The 16,594-nt window shown below is 48.1% G+C and overlaps 2 protein-coding genes across 2 annotated transcripts; one reads left to right on the top strand and one right to left on the bottom strand.

The window, feature by feature from the left end:
• The first annotated feature begins 4,252 nt into the window (after nucleotides 1-4,252).
• LOC136386159 (PWWP domain-containing DNA repair factor 4-like) lies at nucleotides 4,253-6,265 on the top strand. Its single transcript, XM_066357589.1, has one exon. It carries the CDS (start codon nucleotides 4,253-4,255, stop codon nucleotides 6,263-6,265), a length of 2,013 nt encoding a protein of 670 aa, XP_066213686.1.
• Nucleotides 6,266-12,553: 6,288 nt separating this feature from the next.
• PNMA6A (PNMA family member 6A) lies at nucleotides 12,554-15,948 on the bottom strand. The gene is made up of 2 exons (XM_066357282.1): nucleotides 15,804-15,948; nucleotides 12,554-15,576 (listed from the first exon to the last, which is right to left on the bottom strand). The coding sequence occupies exon 2, from the start codon at nucleotides 15,449-15,451 to the stop codon at nucleotides 14,063-14,065; it is 1,389 nt and encodes a 462-aa protein (XP_066213379.1). The 5' UTR covers nucleotides 15,452-15,576; nucleotides 15,804-15,948; the 3' UTR covers nucleotides 12,554-14,062.
• Nucleotides 15,949-16,594: the final 646 nt, after the last annotated feature.

Raw genomic sequence — 16,594 nt, 5'->3', positions numbered from 1 at the left:
AGGAGCTGCAACAAATAATTGATCTTTTTCATCTCTCTCCCTTTTTTCTGTCTGTTCTTGTCTCTCTCACTGATTTTCTCTTTGTCAAAAAAAAAAAAATTCAAACAAGGTAGCTTAGTCAGTCCATGAAAATTTAAATATGTCTTCAGACTCTTAACCATTGTTCTCTTCTGCTTGTGCATACTTAAATTTCCTCCAACACTCTCTGCACTATGTCTGCAAACCCAATTAAATCCTAAAAGCTTTAAAAAGTTATGTGTAAGTTTATGCTGAATTCATCTGGCAACAGTGAGATGCAAAGATAGGCAAAATTGTATTTTTCTCATAACAGGAAGTTTATAAAGTATACCTTGATAATAACAAAGAGAACTCCCAACTCATCTTTTTGTGGAAATGCATGCTTTGGAGACAGTTAAAATCGCAAAACCTACAGTTTCAAAGAAGCACCACTAAACAGCTAGTAATTGTAGGGATGGACCATTTGGGTGACAATGAGACAATTTCTGCCTCTGGGGAGTAGTACTGGGGCTTACCTCAAGAAAAGCCTTCATATTTGGAGACAACATTCGCAGGGCATTTTTTCTCACCTTTCTTTGGAAGGGATTACAGCTTCCCCTAGGGAAAGGAGTGAAAGAATAGAGAGCCTCCAAATAATTCTTCAAAAAATCATGGCTGTTGATTGGGGAAGTAAAAGTTCTATGTCATCAACTTTTTTGATGTCACATCAACCAAAGAGTGTGTGAAATAGAACAAAAGTTATACCAGGACCTGAAATATCAAACCTGGTCCATTTGAGAAATCTGTTTCCTGATGGTTTGAAATTGACTATAAAGTTAGAGATTGTGAAGTTGCTATTTATCGTGCCCAACTACTGTTTCCTTCTGTGTAATCTCTCTCTCAGGCACGTTTGATTGGATTGTAAACTAAAGCATTGAATGCATTTTCATATACAAGTTCCCTGAGAATTTGGGGTTACTTTAAATGTTTGTAGTTCTTTGATGCTCTGGTTTTAACACATTGTGCCTGATGTGCAAAAGAGCATTGATATTTACATATTATTCTATTATCTAATATGTATCCATCATGTAACTTTCCACCTACCTGTACACATCTTTAGAAGGAAGGAAGAGGGTTGTACTCCTATTAGTAAAAAGTATAAAAAGAAAATGATCTACAGGATTATGTACCAATCCTTAATGCAAGATGTTTGGACCATAGACCAAAGCATGTGACAATAAGTAGGAGAATTTATTGTTTTCATTCAACATCCTTTCCTTCTTATTGTCTCGCTTAAGGATGTATTGCTTTAGTGTTTGGAAAAAAAACTGCAGTTGATATTTTGGTTGTCTCGTGAAAGTGATCTTTTAAAGTGTCTGATACTTGTAAAGATATACACAAATGTGAACACGAGAGAAGACTCAAAGAGTTTATACAACTTTAAAAAACTGTTTCTAATTCATTTTTAAATTTTTGTTCATTGGTTTGAGAAAGAAAATGGGAGGGAGAGGGAAAGAGAGAAACATCGATTTGTTGTTCCACTTATTTATGCATTTATTGGTTGATTCTTGTATATGCCCTGACCGAGGATCAAGTCCTCAACCTTGTCAAATCGGGACGATGCTCTAACTAACTGAGCTATCTGTCCAGGGCTGAAAAGTTTGTTTTATAGGTAATAGAGTATTAGCGTAAACAGAGTCTGTGCAGTAAATATTTGCAATAAGCATTACTGGGTATTGGATTAGGTTACTGATGCTTAGTATTTTTCCTACTTTCTAATTTGAAAAATCATTTTAGATTTTCCATGTGTGTTTTTAAAATAAGGAACTAAAAGGAGCTGGAAATAACATCTTTGCTAGAAGCAAAAACACGTATGTGTGTGTGTAGAGGCAGAAAGCATGGATTATATGCATCAATATCAGGCATCTGTGTCTCTAATTTCACTCTGAGTGTATGTGAGTGTGTGTGTATGTGTGTGTGTGTGTGTGTGTACATGTGTCTTGAGATGTAGACTGTTTTCTGGGTGGGGTTGAGGTGACTCAGGCACTCTTGGTTTGTGTGACGATGGGCTGGCAGGTCTTCCTGCAGGGAGACTGCAGTGGCTGAGTCACCGTCTCTCCTTCCCCTCTTTGTCTGTGTCGTCACATGACACCTGTGTTCTGAGAGCCGATACACTGAGTTCTCTAAGACGGAGAACCTGAAACCTGGATGATCATTCACTGTGGTCCAAGACAAAGGCTGTGCAAGTTATGTCTATTATATGTAAATGTAGTCATGGTGTATAGTTCATGTTATATCCATGAGTATGTGTGAACAAAGCTGTGCATGCAGGCACTTATCACCAAAATAATATTTCATCTTATGAAGCACATGATTTGAGACTGGTAATGGATGCACTAAAACCTGTAAGTGAATTATAGTGTATATCCGTACAACGTATACAGAAAAGTAGAACCTATGGACATGGTATTTCTGGGTGGGAAAATTGAGAGCATGGTTGCATCTGCATTCCACACAAGTCAATGCCTGAAATTTACTTTAAGTTTTTAAATGTTGAAAGGACCACATTGTCAAGCAATTCACAAAAATGAAATAAAATAAGCATTCCATGAAATGGCGCTTAGTGGTGCGCTTGAGTGAAGAAATGCAGTCTTACGTCAAATGTGCAGGTATGTGAATAAGGATGCACAGGAAATATGTGGGAAGCCCATTCTTCATCATATTGAGAGCGAGCATCTATCATGTATCATCTCCTGCATCATATATCACTCTACACATTCTATATTCTCAACAAGCCCATGTAACATTTCTTTAAGTGCACCAAACAGCACACACACTAACATTACAGACCCCATGTTTCTGTCATACATACACACGCATGCACACATACACACACACACTCACACACACACTGCTACTCTGAAATAATCCGTGTGGTCAAGACAGATGTAGCCTGCCATGAAAGCAGTAGTTCCCACTGTTGTGGAATAGCAGGGACTAGCATAAACTAAGTATCTTAAGATGGAAATATTTTGAAATGCAAAAGAAGGAAGAAAAGAAACATGGCATTTACATTATTCATAAGATTTAACAAACAGTTCTGTTTAAGGATGGCATGCATTCCAGAGTTGGGGAAGGGAAAATGATGAATCAATCTCCATTTTGTTGGCTTAATTTTCTATCTGTTTTGGATTTTCTAGATTAGCATAAGGGCATACAGGTCCTGGGTATCAACATTTGGTGCCATTTGATCCAAGGAAGAACAGTGCACTTCAGACCTGCCCACAGAGCCACACCTGGACCGTCCACCTGGTGTTTGGTAAGACTTTCCCACTTTACTGCACATTTCATTTGCAATCATTTATTTTGTGTTGACATTTTGGGGTGTGTTTCACTTTGCTCCTCACTCTACAGTCACTACTTCACACTGACGTGGTGCTGGGTAATGGGGGAAGACATTTAAACCACCACAGAGAAAGGAAGAGGTAGGTACAAATCCCAGCCTATGGCCTGTGCCTGCAGCAATCCTTAAGATGGGTAATAATTCTAACCACCATACGAGCTTTATGAACTTCTGAGTTCTAAATTCATACTCTCAAACATGATATTGGGCTGACACTCAGTGTCTGTAGGTCGGAGATCATCTCTGGCTTCCTTGGGTGCACAGGGTGGCACTAGCATCCCAGAAAAGAAACACTGAAGCATTCATGTAGTGTGAGCCCTGAGGAGCACAAAAGGCCCGGGACGTCCAATAGCACAAACGAGATCCCGGACATGCCACCCACCTCCCAGCACAGGTGCTGTTTAATATTCAGTAGTAACAAATAAGGCATGGAGTTGGGTTCAGAGGGCTGTAAAACTCTTCTGGTATCTTCCGCAATTTTTCTAAAATAGTTGCTTCATATCATGCTCCCCTGCAGCCTGTTACACACTCTTTATATTTATCTTATCAATTCTCACTGACCAACATTCTTCTACCTCCACAAAAGGAATGCTTTCTGATTCTTTTTGTCTTTTCCTTTTCTATATTCCAGTATTCTCCACTATCGTCTGTCGAAACACAATTTCTACCATTTCTGAGCGATTCAAGTGGAGAAGGACAGGCCACACAAGTGGTAAACCTTCTGTAATCCTAGGCAAAGAGATGTGGTGACGAACATTGTTTTCGGGGAGACCTGTTGTAGTAGCAGGTATGACAGCCAGACCCCTCAACCTCTGTTAATTAATTACCTCTCAACTCCTAAGTCCAATCATAATGGAACCCGAGCATGTCTTATGCAACTGGAAAGGCCTCATTTGGCCAGCAAAAGTCTTGTCCAAATCCAGAACCTCACCAAAAATTAAGCCATATTCTCTACAAGTTCAAATACTCTCAGTAGGTAAAAAAATTAAAGTGAAAAGCAGAGCCGTAGCAGTCCTAGATGAGTCTCAAATCGAGTCCATTGCCTCCTCGAGAGTGACCCAGTCTAAGACCAGCATCCCACCAGGAGAGGGAGTGGTCTACAGAAGGGCTCTAACGTTGGCACTCGACATTCTGAAAGAGAGAGCAAACTTGGGTCCCACAAGAGCGTCAGATGACCCAGAGACCACCACAGTGTCTCAAAAGGGACCGCAAAAGCAACCTCAGAAACAGGATCAGAAGCCCAAAGGGAACTCACCGAGAAGTTTTGGGAAAAGGAAAGACCCCAAATCACTGTTGGTAGGTTCGGAGGGTGAGGATGTTCCCAACGGTGACAAATCACAGGTGCATACATCCTTCGCTCCTGTCCCAAGGGAAGCACAAGTACAGCCCTCACAGAAGTCCAGCATGTGCTCAAACTTCCCGTCACTTTCAGAAAATGATCATGAAGAAGAGAGCAAGGAAAAGACGGAAAATACATGCACCTCAAGAGCTATGTCTTGGCACTGTACAGTCAAGAGGGATATTGCAGTTGCTGAAGGTGGAGGCATCCCTCTATCTCTGCCACCCGGTTTCATGGACACTCTGCCCAGGGCTCTGAAAGGAAATTCACCACGCGACACCTTCCCGAAAACCCTGGCTGTCTCGTCTGAGTTCTCTGCCTTCACCAGGAACAGTGAGAACCCTGGAGAGGGTGCCTGGAAGCCAGGCACGGGAGGTGCAGCAACATCCTCTAATGCCCCTTACCTGAAGCCGCATTATTCACTCGATTTGACAAGCAAAGTGAGGAAGCAGTGGGCACCAGAGTTTCAGAAAGAATGGCAAAAACTTCAACCCGTAGTTAGATTAACGCCTATTGACCCCGCCACCATTATTAGGAAAGATGTCGCCAATGTTGCGGGACAACTGACAAGTGTGGCTTTCCCACAAGAGCCGTGTCCCATAGAAAGAGGAACGATAGTCTGGTTTAAGTTTCAAAATTACCCGTTTTGGCCATCAGTAGTCAAAAGTGTCAGCCACACGGAGCAGACTGCAAGGGTGCTATTGATTGAGGCAAACATGCACCGTGAAAAGAGTGGCATTCAAGTGCCTCTTCGGAGATTAAAACATCTGGATTGTAAAGAGAAAGAGAAACTAATGAACAGAGGCAGGAAACTGTACAAGCAGAGTGTGAACTGGTGCTTTTCCCTGATTTCCCACTACAGAGAAGGGCTCGGTTGTGGGTCTTTCGTGGGCTCTTTCCTGGACTACTATGCTGCTGACATCAGCTACCCAATTAGGAAAGCCATCCAAGAGGGGTTTCTGGAGGTTGACTTCCCAAAGGTGAATTACACCGAGCTGGAAGATTCTGAGGAGGAGAGCTCCCCGGATGGGAGGAGGCCCTGCAAGAAAATTCTCCCTGACCGGATGAAGGCCGCTTGGGCCCGAGAGAACCAGAAGCTCGTGGACTTCATCGTGAAGAGAAAGGGGGCTGACCACCATCTTCTGGATATCGTCAAAGGCAGGAAACAGTCCAAGTGGCTGGTATCATTTCTGAACTCAAGCATGTATGTGATCTGCGTTGAAACATACCTGGAGGATGACGATCAGTTGAATGTCGTAGTAAGGCATTTACAAGAGATCTACAAGCAAATAGACAAGAACAGGCTGACTCTGACAAGAGACGACAAAGTGAGTTTTGTTCTGGAAGTCCTTCTGCCAGAAGCCATGATTTGCTCAATTGCTGCACTTGATGGGTTAGACTACAGCAAGGCAGAAGAAAAGTACTTGCGAGGGCCCCCTGTGCATTACCGGGAAAAAGAACTATTTGATAAAAATATCTTAAAGAAAATCAGAAAGAGATCGGCAGTCAGGAGCAGGGCTAAGTAAGTCTCCCCCTACACCCACAGCTTAGCAGAGAGACCTCTCATGTGAATCTTTATTAAAAAACCCAGATCCCTCCACTCTCTGTGGCACATAAAGACATTCTGGACATTTGGAAACATGCTAGATTTGTTTTGGATCCATCTCTGGCATTTGTGGGTGGCACGGTCATCATCATTTCTTGCTCCCAAACCCTTCATAAACTAATTTCTGAAAATACTGCCAACAGTGTACTTTCTTCTTCTTGCTCAGATGTATAACTGTCCAGACATTTTCATAAAAATTTTTGACTGTCTATAGTTTGTATTTTAATATAAAACACACACACATTTTTTGTGACAGAGAGAGGGACAAATAGGGACAGACAGACAGGAAAGAAGAGAGATGAGAAGCATTAAGTCTTACTTGTGGCACCTTAGTTGTTCATTGATTGTTTTCTCATATGTGCCTTGAGCAGAGTGAGTGACCTCTTGCTCAAGCCAGCGACCTTGGGCTTCAAGCCAGCAACCTTTGGGCTTAAGCCAGTGACCATGGAGTTATGTCTATGATCTCACACTCAAGCCAGTGACCACGGGGTTATGTCTATGATCCCACACTCAAGCCAGTGACCCCGCGCTCAGCTGGTGAGCTCGCACACAAGCGGATGAGCCTACCCTCAAGCCGGTGACCTCAGAGTTTCCAACCTGGGTCCTATATGTCCCAGTCCGATGATCTATCCTTGGCGCCACCACCAGGTCAGGCAAGACACACACTGGTAACAGGTATTAAGCCATATTTTAAAAATCTGACATGCATTTTATAGGACCGTGATATGGGCTGCTCATTCTTGTTGTGATACACTCGTGAAAATGATTGAATTCCTTCCTAAGATAATTTCTGAGTTTTTCTTGCTAATGTATATTTGGGGGAAACCAGCCCTAAGAGGTGAGACCAATGACAGAATTATTTCGTATATATCATCACTACCATCAGATGGTTCTTGGAAAAGCAGAGTGCAAACCAGACCAAGTGAATGGGTCATCTGCATGTAGCCCACATGTGAGAGAATGAAGTCTCACTATGCCATAAACTCTTGGTTAGCCTGTGCGATGTCATTGACTCCTAGTTTCTGTGAGATTCTATTTATGAGAGTAGCGCTTTTACAATGGCCAAATGGTTTCCTGAAACAGACAGGTTGTCTGGCTGCCTTCTTCAGTGACAGTGACTGGATCCTCTACATATAGCTGTCTCTCACCACGTGGAAGACAACTAGAGTCACTGTATAAAGAGTCCAGCTGCTGTGGACCTAGCAGTCCAAGCTGACTGTGAGGAACCCATCTTCTTAGCATAAATGAGAAGGAAAACAAGCTCTTTGTTCTGGAACGGTGCTCCCTCAAGAGCAGTAATTTGTCTTATGGCAAGTGTAAAGCCAGTAGCCACGGCCACCGTCACAGCCGCCTGGCTCGTGCAGGTTTGCATTTGATTCAGACAGACAGTAATGAAACTGCAGAACCAAGAACTGGTGGGCCATAACCTTTTATTTTAGACTCATACCGGCCAACGAGTAAAAAACACACTGGCCACCAAAACCCATTCATTCAGTGCTCACAAAGCTACGGACACATTCGTGTTTTCCTAGAATCAAAGGCCCCACCAGCCTTATTCACCTCTGTTCCCCATCTCCTTCTCTCTGCACAAACTGGCTTCTCCTTCTGGACTCTGACATCTTAGCTGCCTCTCCTTTGCAACAATGTGGACTCCCTGCCCTGCAACAATGTGGTCTCCTCCTCTTCTAAATGGCCTCCTAGCTGCTCCTTCTTGTAAAGCCTTTTGGCAGGACAATCCTTCCCTGTTGGTCAAATAAGTTTGTAAATATGATATATAGGTTTGTCGCTTATACTTGAATTGGGTGTGGGGGACAGGCTGTAAGCAGGCAGGGTTGTTGTTATACCCTAAGTGACTTTGTATCAGAGACTTCCTTGTTTGTATATTGGATTAAAGGTTTTGATTTCTACACTATAAAATGGGGCAGACCGGGAGCTTGCTGTCTCTCTTGGTTCCTGGGATTCACATTAGAGGAGAGAGCAGAGAAAGAAGAGCAGAGAAAGGCCACGTGGAGGAGAGGAGAAGCATCAAGATGGCGGAGTGCTGAAGGAGAAGCCAGTTTGTGCAGAGTTTGTGCAGGGAGAAGAGTTGCGGAACAGAGGCGAATAAGGCTGGCGAGGTAGAAAACTTTGATTCTAGGGAACTCGGATAAGTCAGTGGCTTTGGAAGCCCTGAATGGAAAGGGAAATGTTTTCCCACTGTGTGTATTTCTTGCCTGCCGGGTGCAAGCTAGGATAAAGATGATGGCCCACCACTTCTTGGCTCCATTGTTTTATTACCGTCTGTCTGAATCAAATGTGAACCTCCACGGGCCAGGTGGCTGTGATGGTGGCCATGGCTACTGGCTTTACACTCCCCCAGCACACATTAGCATAATTAAACCCCTTCCCAAGCAGGAAGGTAATAAATAATATTATCATTTAGGTGACAGCTATTCAAGTGGGCAGTGCCATCTTTAACAATCAAAGTGAGCAAAACCAAATAACACAACTTTTACAACTTATTTGCCCAACAGCAAGCAAACTTTATCTTTTGACATATTCATCGACCAGCGCTGACAAGTTCCAATAGTGTAAAGTGCAGACTGGTAAGTCCTTCCAGACTGCTCGAGGAGTTAAGTGGACCGGGATCTGGAAACTGGGAAAAGGGAGTTATAATATTGCAGGAATCAAAGGAGGACAAAAACGCCCAGACAAATGATGAAGGAAGTAGGATTTATTTAGCCAGTGGAGCGTGGAGCAGCGTGACCCTCAAAGAGGCAACAAAACAGGTGCTCCCTGAAGTTAGACTTCTTACATCTTATATATTTTTATAGCTTTAGCTTTCACATGACAAATGCCTGATTTCAATGACTTCTTTGTTTGCAGGCCTATGTGACTTTTGTGTCTTAGGGAGGGGGAGGAGAGAGGAGGTGGGAGGGTCCTTCCTTGATAATCCTAATACTCATTCTTTTTGCTAGAGCTGCAAGTTCATTTTAAGGAACTGATAACAAGTAAAGTCCACACCCATGGTTTGTTATTTTTCTGATCCATAGTTAGACACGTTATCAGTTGTGCACTGGCCTGCACGTTGTCCTTTTTTAAACTTTTCTGTCTGCCCTTGTTCCCTCAGTCCTGAACACTGAGGTCACAGCCTAGAGCATAAGATCCCAGACATTGTAAGCCCCCCTCTCCTCTGAATTCTTCTGATTTCTCCTCCTTCTATAACTAAGTTTAAGGACGATCATCCTAAAAACACAACTTAGGACTAAATGAAGAAGAGTCCATACCAAGGAGTCACAGAAGCCACATTGAGAGCAGGCAGACATTCGAAAAGTGCTGCCTTCGCTCCCAGGAGAAAGTGGCAGCTGAGGGACTCTGTGTTGCAGGCAGGTTTTCCCTGAGTGGTATGGGTTCTAAGTCCCAGGTCGGGAGCCCAGCCTAGAGCACCAGAGTCTAGATGAGGTACCCACATAACATTTGGCAGGGAAAAGAGCTGGTGTTTCTGTCTGGGAGAAAGAGACAGAAGTTCTTCTAATAGATGTAGGCACCCTCTGAAAAGGCCAATACAGAAAATCTCATTCACAGACACTTTTACCCTGGTGCAAAGCCAGTAGCCACGGCCACCATCACAGACGCCTGGCCCATGCAGGTTTGCATTAGATTCAGACAGACGATAATGAAACCATGGAGCCCAGAAGTGGTGGGCCATTAGCTTTAATCCTCGCTTGCACCCAGCTGGCAAGAAATACACACAGTGGGAAAACACTTCCCTTTCCATTCAGGGCTCCCAAAGCCACTAGCTTATCCGAGTTTCCTAGAATCAAGGGTTTCTAACCTCACCAGTCTCATTCACCTCTGTTCCCCATCTCCTTCTCTCTGCACAAACTGGCTTCCTCCTCAGCACTCCGCCATCTTGGCTGCTTCTCCTGGCCTCCTCCACGTGGCCTTTCTCTGCTCTCCTACAGCATGGGCTCTTCCTAGAACATAATCACTCTTTCCCCAAACAACATGATCTCTCCTTTTAAAACCCTTTGGCGCAAAAGCCCTCCCCCAACACATATTAACATAATCACTCCCATCCCAAGCAAGAAGGGCAACTAATATTATCACCTGGGCAACAGGCTTCCACGTGGGCGGCGCCATCTCTAACAAAGTGAGCATAATATATTTTATCTGCCCAACACCTGAGCTCCAGCAGAGAGAGGGCTGAGAGAACTACAGACACGTGAAGAGAGTGTGAAATTGGCATCCCAGGGAGGGATGCGGTGGGGAATGGTCACCAGAACCCCTGTGCTGAATCATTCTCCAATATTGTAGTCACTATCTTTATTGGGTGGAGCAGTCCCCTCCACGTGGCATCAGCCTGGGGGAAAGCAAGTGCCCACCCTCGGGATTCTCTCTTGCTCTGCCCTACGGAGATTGGACCCTGCTGAGAAGTAACCAGCACTGGGCAAGAAGCAGGGCACCTGAAGTGACTTAGTTTTCCGGTGCTGAGGCCAGAGCTTTTCTTCACCCTCTCCAGAGAATACTGTTGTAAAGTAGCGTACCCCAGATGCTGAAAAGTACCATACCTCACTTCTGTGGGTTTACGTAGAGACACCAAGTCCAGATGAGTTTTGAAGGGTTTTATCAAAGGAGGAGATTTATTAAATATGCTGGCTGCATATGGCTGACACGGGCTTTTGCAGACCCAAATCATGCGCCAAATACATCTCGGGGGCTGGTTATATACCCTTGATCACACACGGGCTGGGGAGAGCATGACCTCATGGCACAAGCTTACAACATTTGTTTGGGGGATGCACAAAAATATTAAGACTTTCAAGGTAACACACAATCAGAAATATTTACAATCGTTCAGGGTTCATCTTCCCTCCTTTGCCTAGAGGTATGTTACTCTCAGGATTCCAGGAAGGGGGGAGGAAATACAATCAATGTAGGGTGGTATGTAAATTCTGTCTCCCATTGAAAGAGAAGAAGTTTCTCAGTTAACATTTAGTTTAGATTTAAAACTAAGTGACTTATTGTTCTTGCAAGCTAGAAACTTGTACATTCTTCTCCCTCCCCTCCCCAAAGAAGGATGGGACAGAAAAGCCTGATCTTTCCTCCTAAAATATCAATATTAATTTTGCAGCTTTTTGTACCTTACTACAATATGACTGGTGCTTCTGCCTCACAGGAGATTCAATAGAAACTGTCCGGACAGTGAGCAGAACAAATTTCAGGGTTTCAGAGGTCACCCCTACTGGACTCCTAGTGGCCTTACTCTACTGAGGTCAGTGAAAAAATTCAGGACAGACTGATACCTGGGGCCGAGGGGTGGGCACCATACCCACCAACTTTCTTAATTCCTCAATTTACTCAGGCTGTAGTCTCTACCAGAGGTTTTTTCAGTGCCTGAGCCCAACAAACAGTCAGCAGACAGAGGCAGTAGCAGGTGGATCTGAGGGAACCACGACTTTCCCTCAGGCCTGGGGATGATAAAAGCCAGCCTAGGTGTGCAGCTCGGTCTTCCTATGTGAACCTACGCCCAAGCGAAGCAGTCAAAAACTCTGGTTTGCTTATAGCTCCAAAAAAGTTACTGATGGCTAGTCACAGGCAGTTCTTTGCACTGGTCGGCACCTGGTTCTCTCCTAAAAGGCCAGAAACAACACATCCACTGGCCAGCTATAGAGAACATAGAAGCAGAACCCAACTACCCTTACTAGCAGTGTATCCAAAAGGAGAGAACATTAGGCATCACACCCAGCTGAGGTGAATTCTTCTTTCTGTGGTCCACATCAGCATATCAACCCATATGCATTGAGTGAAGTAAAGCTTCAGAGTCAGCTGGCCCAAGTCCTGGATATCCTGCCCTGCTGGGCTAAGATCCGCAAGGGGGAGAGAGACTTAGAGCAGAGACATTCAAAGTGTGAGTTCCTTGGAGCCTATTGCTGGGACTGGTTGAAGGGCTTAGTCACATTATGGGGGCACAAAAAAATCAGCCCCAGTAAAAGTCTTGATCAATCTTTGTTCCTAAGACCAGGAACTCCCCAGCTGAAAGAACTTCTGCAGTGGGGAATGTCAGCCCCACCCAATCTGAACCTGCTGCTTACCTTTCTGGGGAGAAATAGAATTGAAGTATCTAGTAGTGGCTGAAGGATTAGGCTCTGGAGTAGGGGCCACTTTCTCTGTATTCTCACAGCAAAGGCAAAACTCAGTGGAATCATTTAATTATATTTATTGAAGAAAAACATTTACTGAACTCATGGAAGAAAGAAAATGACAACAGACAAAGAATTTTTTTTGAGAGAGAGAGAAAGAGAAGCAGGAAGGGAGAGAGATGAGAAACATCAACTCAGTTGCGTCCCTTTAGTTGCTTCTCATATGTTTTGACTGGCGGGCTCAAATCAAGCCAGTGACCCCTTGCTCAAGCCAGCAAACCTGCACTCAAGCTGGTGAGCCTGCACTAAAACCAGTGACCTCGGGGTTTCGAATCTGGGTTCTCAACACCCCAGGTTGATGCTCTATCAGTCAGGCACAGAGAGGAACTTCTAACGGCCACCAGAGCCCATAGGTCATGCCACTCCCTCCTCCTGGGGTCCTTGACGAGGTGTCTCAGCTGCTCACCATGCCGTAACCCTCCCGCCATAGTCCCCCTGGGCGCTGGCGATGTCCACTCACTGCAGGGCTCCGCTCCCCCTTGGACAACATGCTGGGTCCTGGCCCTGCCCTATGGCCTGCACAGGACAGACACAGGACACTGGAAAACACAGCAGGGGACACTCCACCATGCCGAGGAAACTGGGTCACATCAAACAACAAGGTGGCACATCAGAGCACAGTCTCCGTGGAACCTCCAGCAGCCGCCTTCTGTCCCGGGTCCAGTTCTTCCTTCCTGACGTCACTGGGTGAACACCAGCCGTGCCCTCGTCAGCCCTTTCTGCCATCCTCTAGGACTGGGTCCAGGGTCTCTGGGATGTGGTGGTGGTGGTACGGAACTGCTCAGAGACGAACACACACATCTCCACAAGAACAAGCAGCAGTTGGCTTAAATGTACACTGAGAAAGTAGAGGTTGAGCTCACGACCTTGGACAAAAGCAAGCAGAGCCTTAGCTGGCAGTGGAGCTCACAGCACATGCTGGGGCTGAGAGGTGGCTGCCCCAGTACATAGGATGGGACACCACCGCGTTCACCCACACCTGGTGATTCTGCACAAGAACCATGGCCTGGTATGGGGAGGGGTAACTACATGATACGAGGGTTGCTATGAGGCCTACAGAGAAATGGGGTGGGGGTCTCCCAGAGTAGGGAATAGCCTACTCCAGAGGATGGAGAATGGGGGACCCCAGGAATCGCACCCCTGAGATGACCCCTAATGTTTCCAAGTTCCATGTGGGTGGCAAATGTCTTCAGGTGCCCCTCTCCTAGGCTGGACTGGGCTACTCAGGAATGCTCCCAGGCCAGTTGCCCAAGTCGGCAGGGTTTGGGGCTGGGCCCAAGTGTGGTGTTACCATGGGGGAGGGCAACATCCTAGTTGGTGTCAAACACGGTCATCTTGGTCACTTGGAAGGGTTGACGGTGATGGTCAGGGCCCCTTGGGGGTGGTGGGAGGCTCAGGGGTTTGGTTTGGGGTGGGTGGGCCCTTACCTGGGCCCTGTTCCTTGTGTCGGGTGATGGGGTTGCCCTGGCCTGACCTCCCCCTGCCTCTAGGTCTCTGCTGCCCAAGAGGAGAGGAGGACACTGGGCCCTGTGAGCTTATTTGCCTGGGGAAGATGTTGGGGGGCTCAGCTCCCCAAATCCGTCCTCACTTTCCAACTCCTCTGGGATGGGCTTAAGCCCCTCCAGGAGGTGCTCCTTGGTCTCCTGGTCTTCTGCGTGGGCCAGGTCCTCTGGCTCAGCACCAGGACCTTCTGGACCTGCCCCAGAAGCACTGCCCATGTGGGCAGTCATGGCACCCCCAAGGGCCTCTGAGGGTCCTGCCTGACCTAGGCCTGCAGGGGCAGGGTCATGGTCATCATCGTCCTCTTGCTCCTCTTCCTCCTGCTCTTTATCCTCTACCTTGTCACCCTCTGCTTTAGCTTTGAACCTGGCATCAGCCTGGGCATTGGCCCAGGTGGCAGCCCCTTCTTCCGCTTGGGCTCTCTCATTCCTGGCTAGGCTGGCCTCCCATGCCTCAGACTCCCGAACCAACCCCAGCATCTCCAGGAAAGTGGGAGACCTCCCAACCATTCTCAGCTTCCTCAGGGCTTCCTCCAGCGGCTCAATAAGGTTGGCCCCAGTGAGTACCTGCCTCAGGCGGAAGTGGTCAGCTGAGGCTCTGGCCAGGGCTCCCTTCTCAATGGCTTTCTGTAGCAGGACTTCCAGCCGCAACACAAAAGCAGAAAGATGCTCGCCCGACTCCTGCTGAGCGGTCAAGCACTTTACCCGGAGGGTTGCTGGGGACTCGTTGTCTCCAAACACCTGGATCAGGGCCGCAAGGCAGTCTTGCGCTGTCCTGACAGGGTTCTCCGCCAGAAGCCCCTGCATGAGCTGCAAGGCTATCCCTCGAAGGCCTTCTAACAGCCTCCTCCTCCTCTCCCTTTCTGAGACCCCTTGCCACACATGTAGCATGTCAGTGGTGTGGTCTAGCCAAGCCTCAAAGGACACCTCCCCGGGGGCCGGTTGGTCCCTCCCAGAGAACACCCCCAGGCGCTGGTACCGCAGGGTCTCCACCCAGGGCTGGATCGCCTGACAGACCGACCGGAGCCAGCACACCCTGCGCAGTCCCAGCCCCAGGGCTCCCGCCAGGCTCTCCACCGTGTGCCCCTGTTGCTCCAGGAAGTGGAGCACGCGACCAAGAAACTCCTCGCCTGAGCAACGGGGCACAAAGACCACGTTCCAGGGACCCCCGGTGCCTTGGATTTCCCTGGGGACTAAGGCATAGTCGACATCCCCGTCAAGCTCCACCAGGGCCGCAGTGGCATTGTCCTCTTCTCTAAACACTTTGCCCAGCACGGTAAAGCGGCCCATGGGCGACAGGGCAGCCTCCAGGGACTCGTGGAGTGCGGCTTCCTCACAGTCTTCCGGGATGCCCAGGACGAGCAGGGCCCTGCGAGCGCTGACGCCCATCCACTTGCACCAGTCTTGCAGCAACGTCACCGCCATCGCCGCAATTTCTGCCAGTGCAGGGGTTAGTACCAGGGGCAGGAACAGTTCCCAGCGCAGACCGGGTGGGAAATGAATTGAGGCGGAAGCCTAAGACTCAGAGAGAACTTCCCAGGTCTCCACGCCTGTGAATTGGAACCGGGTGAGGGCGAGATTAATGCCAACCCCCCTTCCCACCTCCAGCTAACCCCCCCCCCTTCGCCGGATGCGCCTCTGCAGCCCAGGCTCAATCCCCCACCCTCCGCAGGCCCACAGGGGCCGCAGCCTCAGCAAGCTGCCACAAGTCCTGCTGGGGCGGGCGGAGGGCGGCGGGGTCTCCAGGGGACCAGCGCACCTCCCCTAAATCTGGTACCTTCTCCTGGGGCGTGGTCCTTCCTGATCCAGGTCCCAGCAGCAGGGACGCGAGGCTACGCGCCGCTGCGGCAGGTTCGGGCGCCTCTCTTTCTCGGTCCCTCTCTTCGCCGTGGCACTTGGGCCAGCGCGCCCCGGGGTCTGCTCGTCCGCTCGCCACCGCTCTCTGCAGGGAATGAGGTACTGAGGCAGCAGAGCGTGCCCCCCCCCCCGCGTCGCCTGGGAGACCGCTAGTCCATTGGTGCGCGCGGGTCACGCGGCAGGGCTATTGCCACCGCTGCTGGAACCTGGGAACCTCGGTTAACGTCGCCTGCTCCTCCCCCAAGGGGGCACGGGCACAGGTGGGGGCCCCCAAAGTCAGAGAGTCAATGTGCCAGTCTGGGACATAATCTTCGGACCGTCCCCTCCCGGAACGTGCCCTCTGGCTGCACGCGTGGGGAGATGTCCACACCCTGGGATGCCCCCCAGAGAGTGGCTGGACAGGCCAGAGTTGCGCCCGCCAGCGCTGCGTTCAGGCCAGAGGTGGGGAGCCTCTAGGCTTCTTCACCTGCTCTTCTCTTTCCTCTCCCTCTCCCCACCCAGGGCTAGTCCTGTCACAAGGCTAGATGAAAAGCACCTCGCCTAGACGTGCACCTGCTGCGATTTCGTGGAGTAGATGCCACATGGGCACATGCGCACTAACACACCACGCCCCGTGTTGCCCATGCCTCACTTGGGTGCCGAGGGCTGCAGGTCTCTGTCATGGAGGATGCAGAATTGGGCCGACGTGATTTGCTGCCCTTATGACTGGAG

Source organism: Saccopteryx leptura, chromosome X (genome assembly GCF_036850995.1).
Source record: "Saccopteryx leptura isolate mSacLep1 chromosome X, mSacLep1_pri_phased_curated, whole genome shotgun sequence".
Taxonomy (NCBI): Eukaryota; Metazoa; Chordata; class Mammalia; order Chiroptera; family Emballonuridae; genus Saccopteryx; species Saccopteryx leptura.
The sequence above is the reverse complement of the archived record's forward strand: the minus strand, read 5'-3'. Positions and strand labels throughout refer to the sequence as shown.

What these genes read in the sequence shown, in the direction of transcription:
- LOC136386159 (XM_066357589.1), top strand. Translation starts at nt 4,253, where the DNA reads ATGGAACCCGAGCATGTCTTATGCAACTGGAAAGGCCTCATTTGGCCA.
- PNMA6A (XM_066357282.1), bottom strand. Translation starts at nt 15,451, where the DNA reads ATGGCGGTGACGTTGCTGCAAGACTGGTGCAAGTGGATGGGCGTCAGC.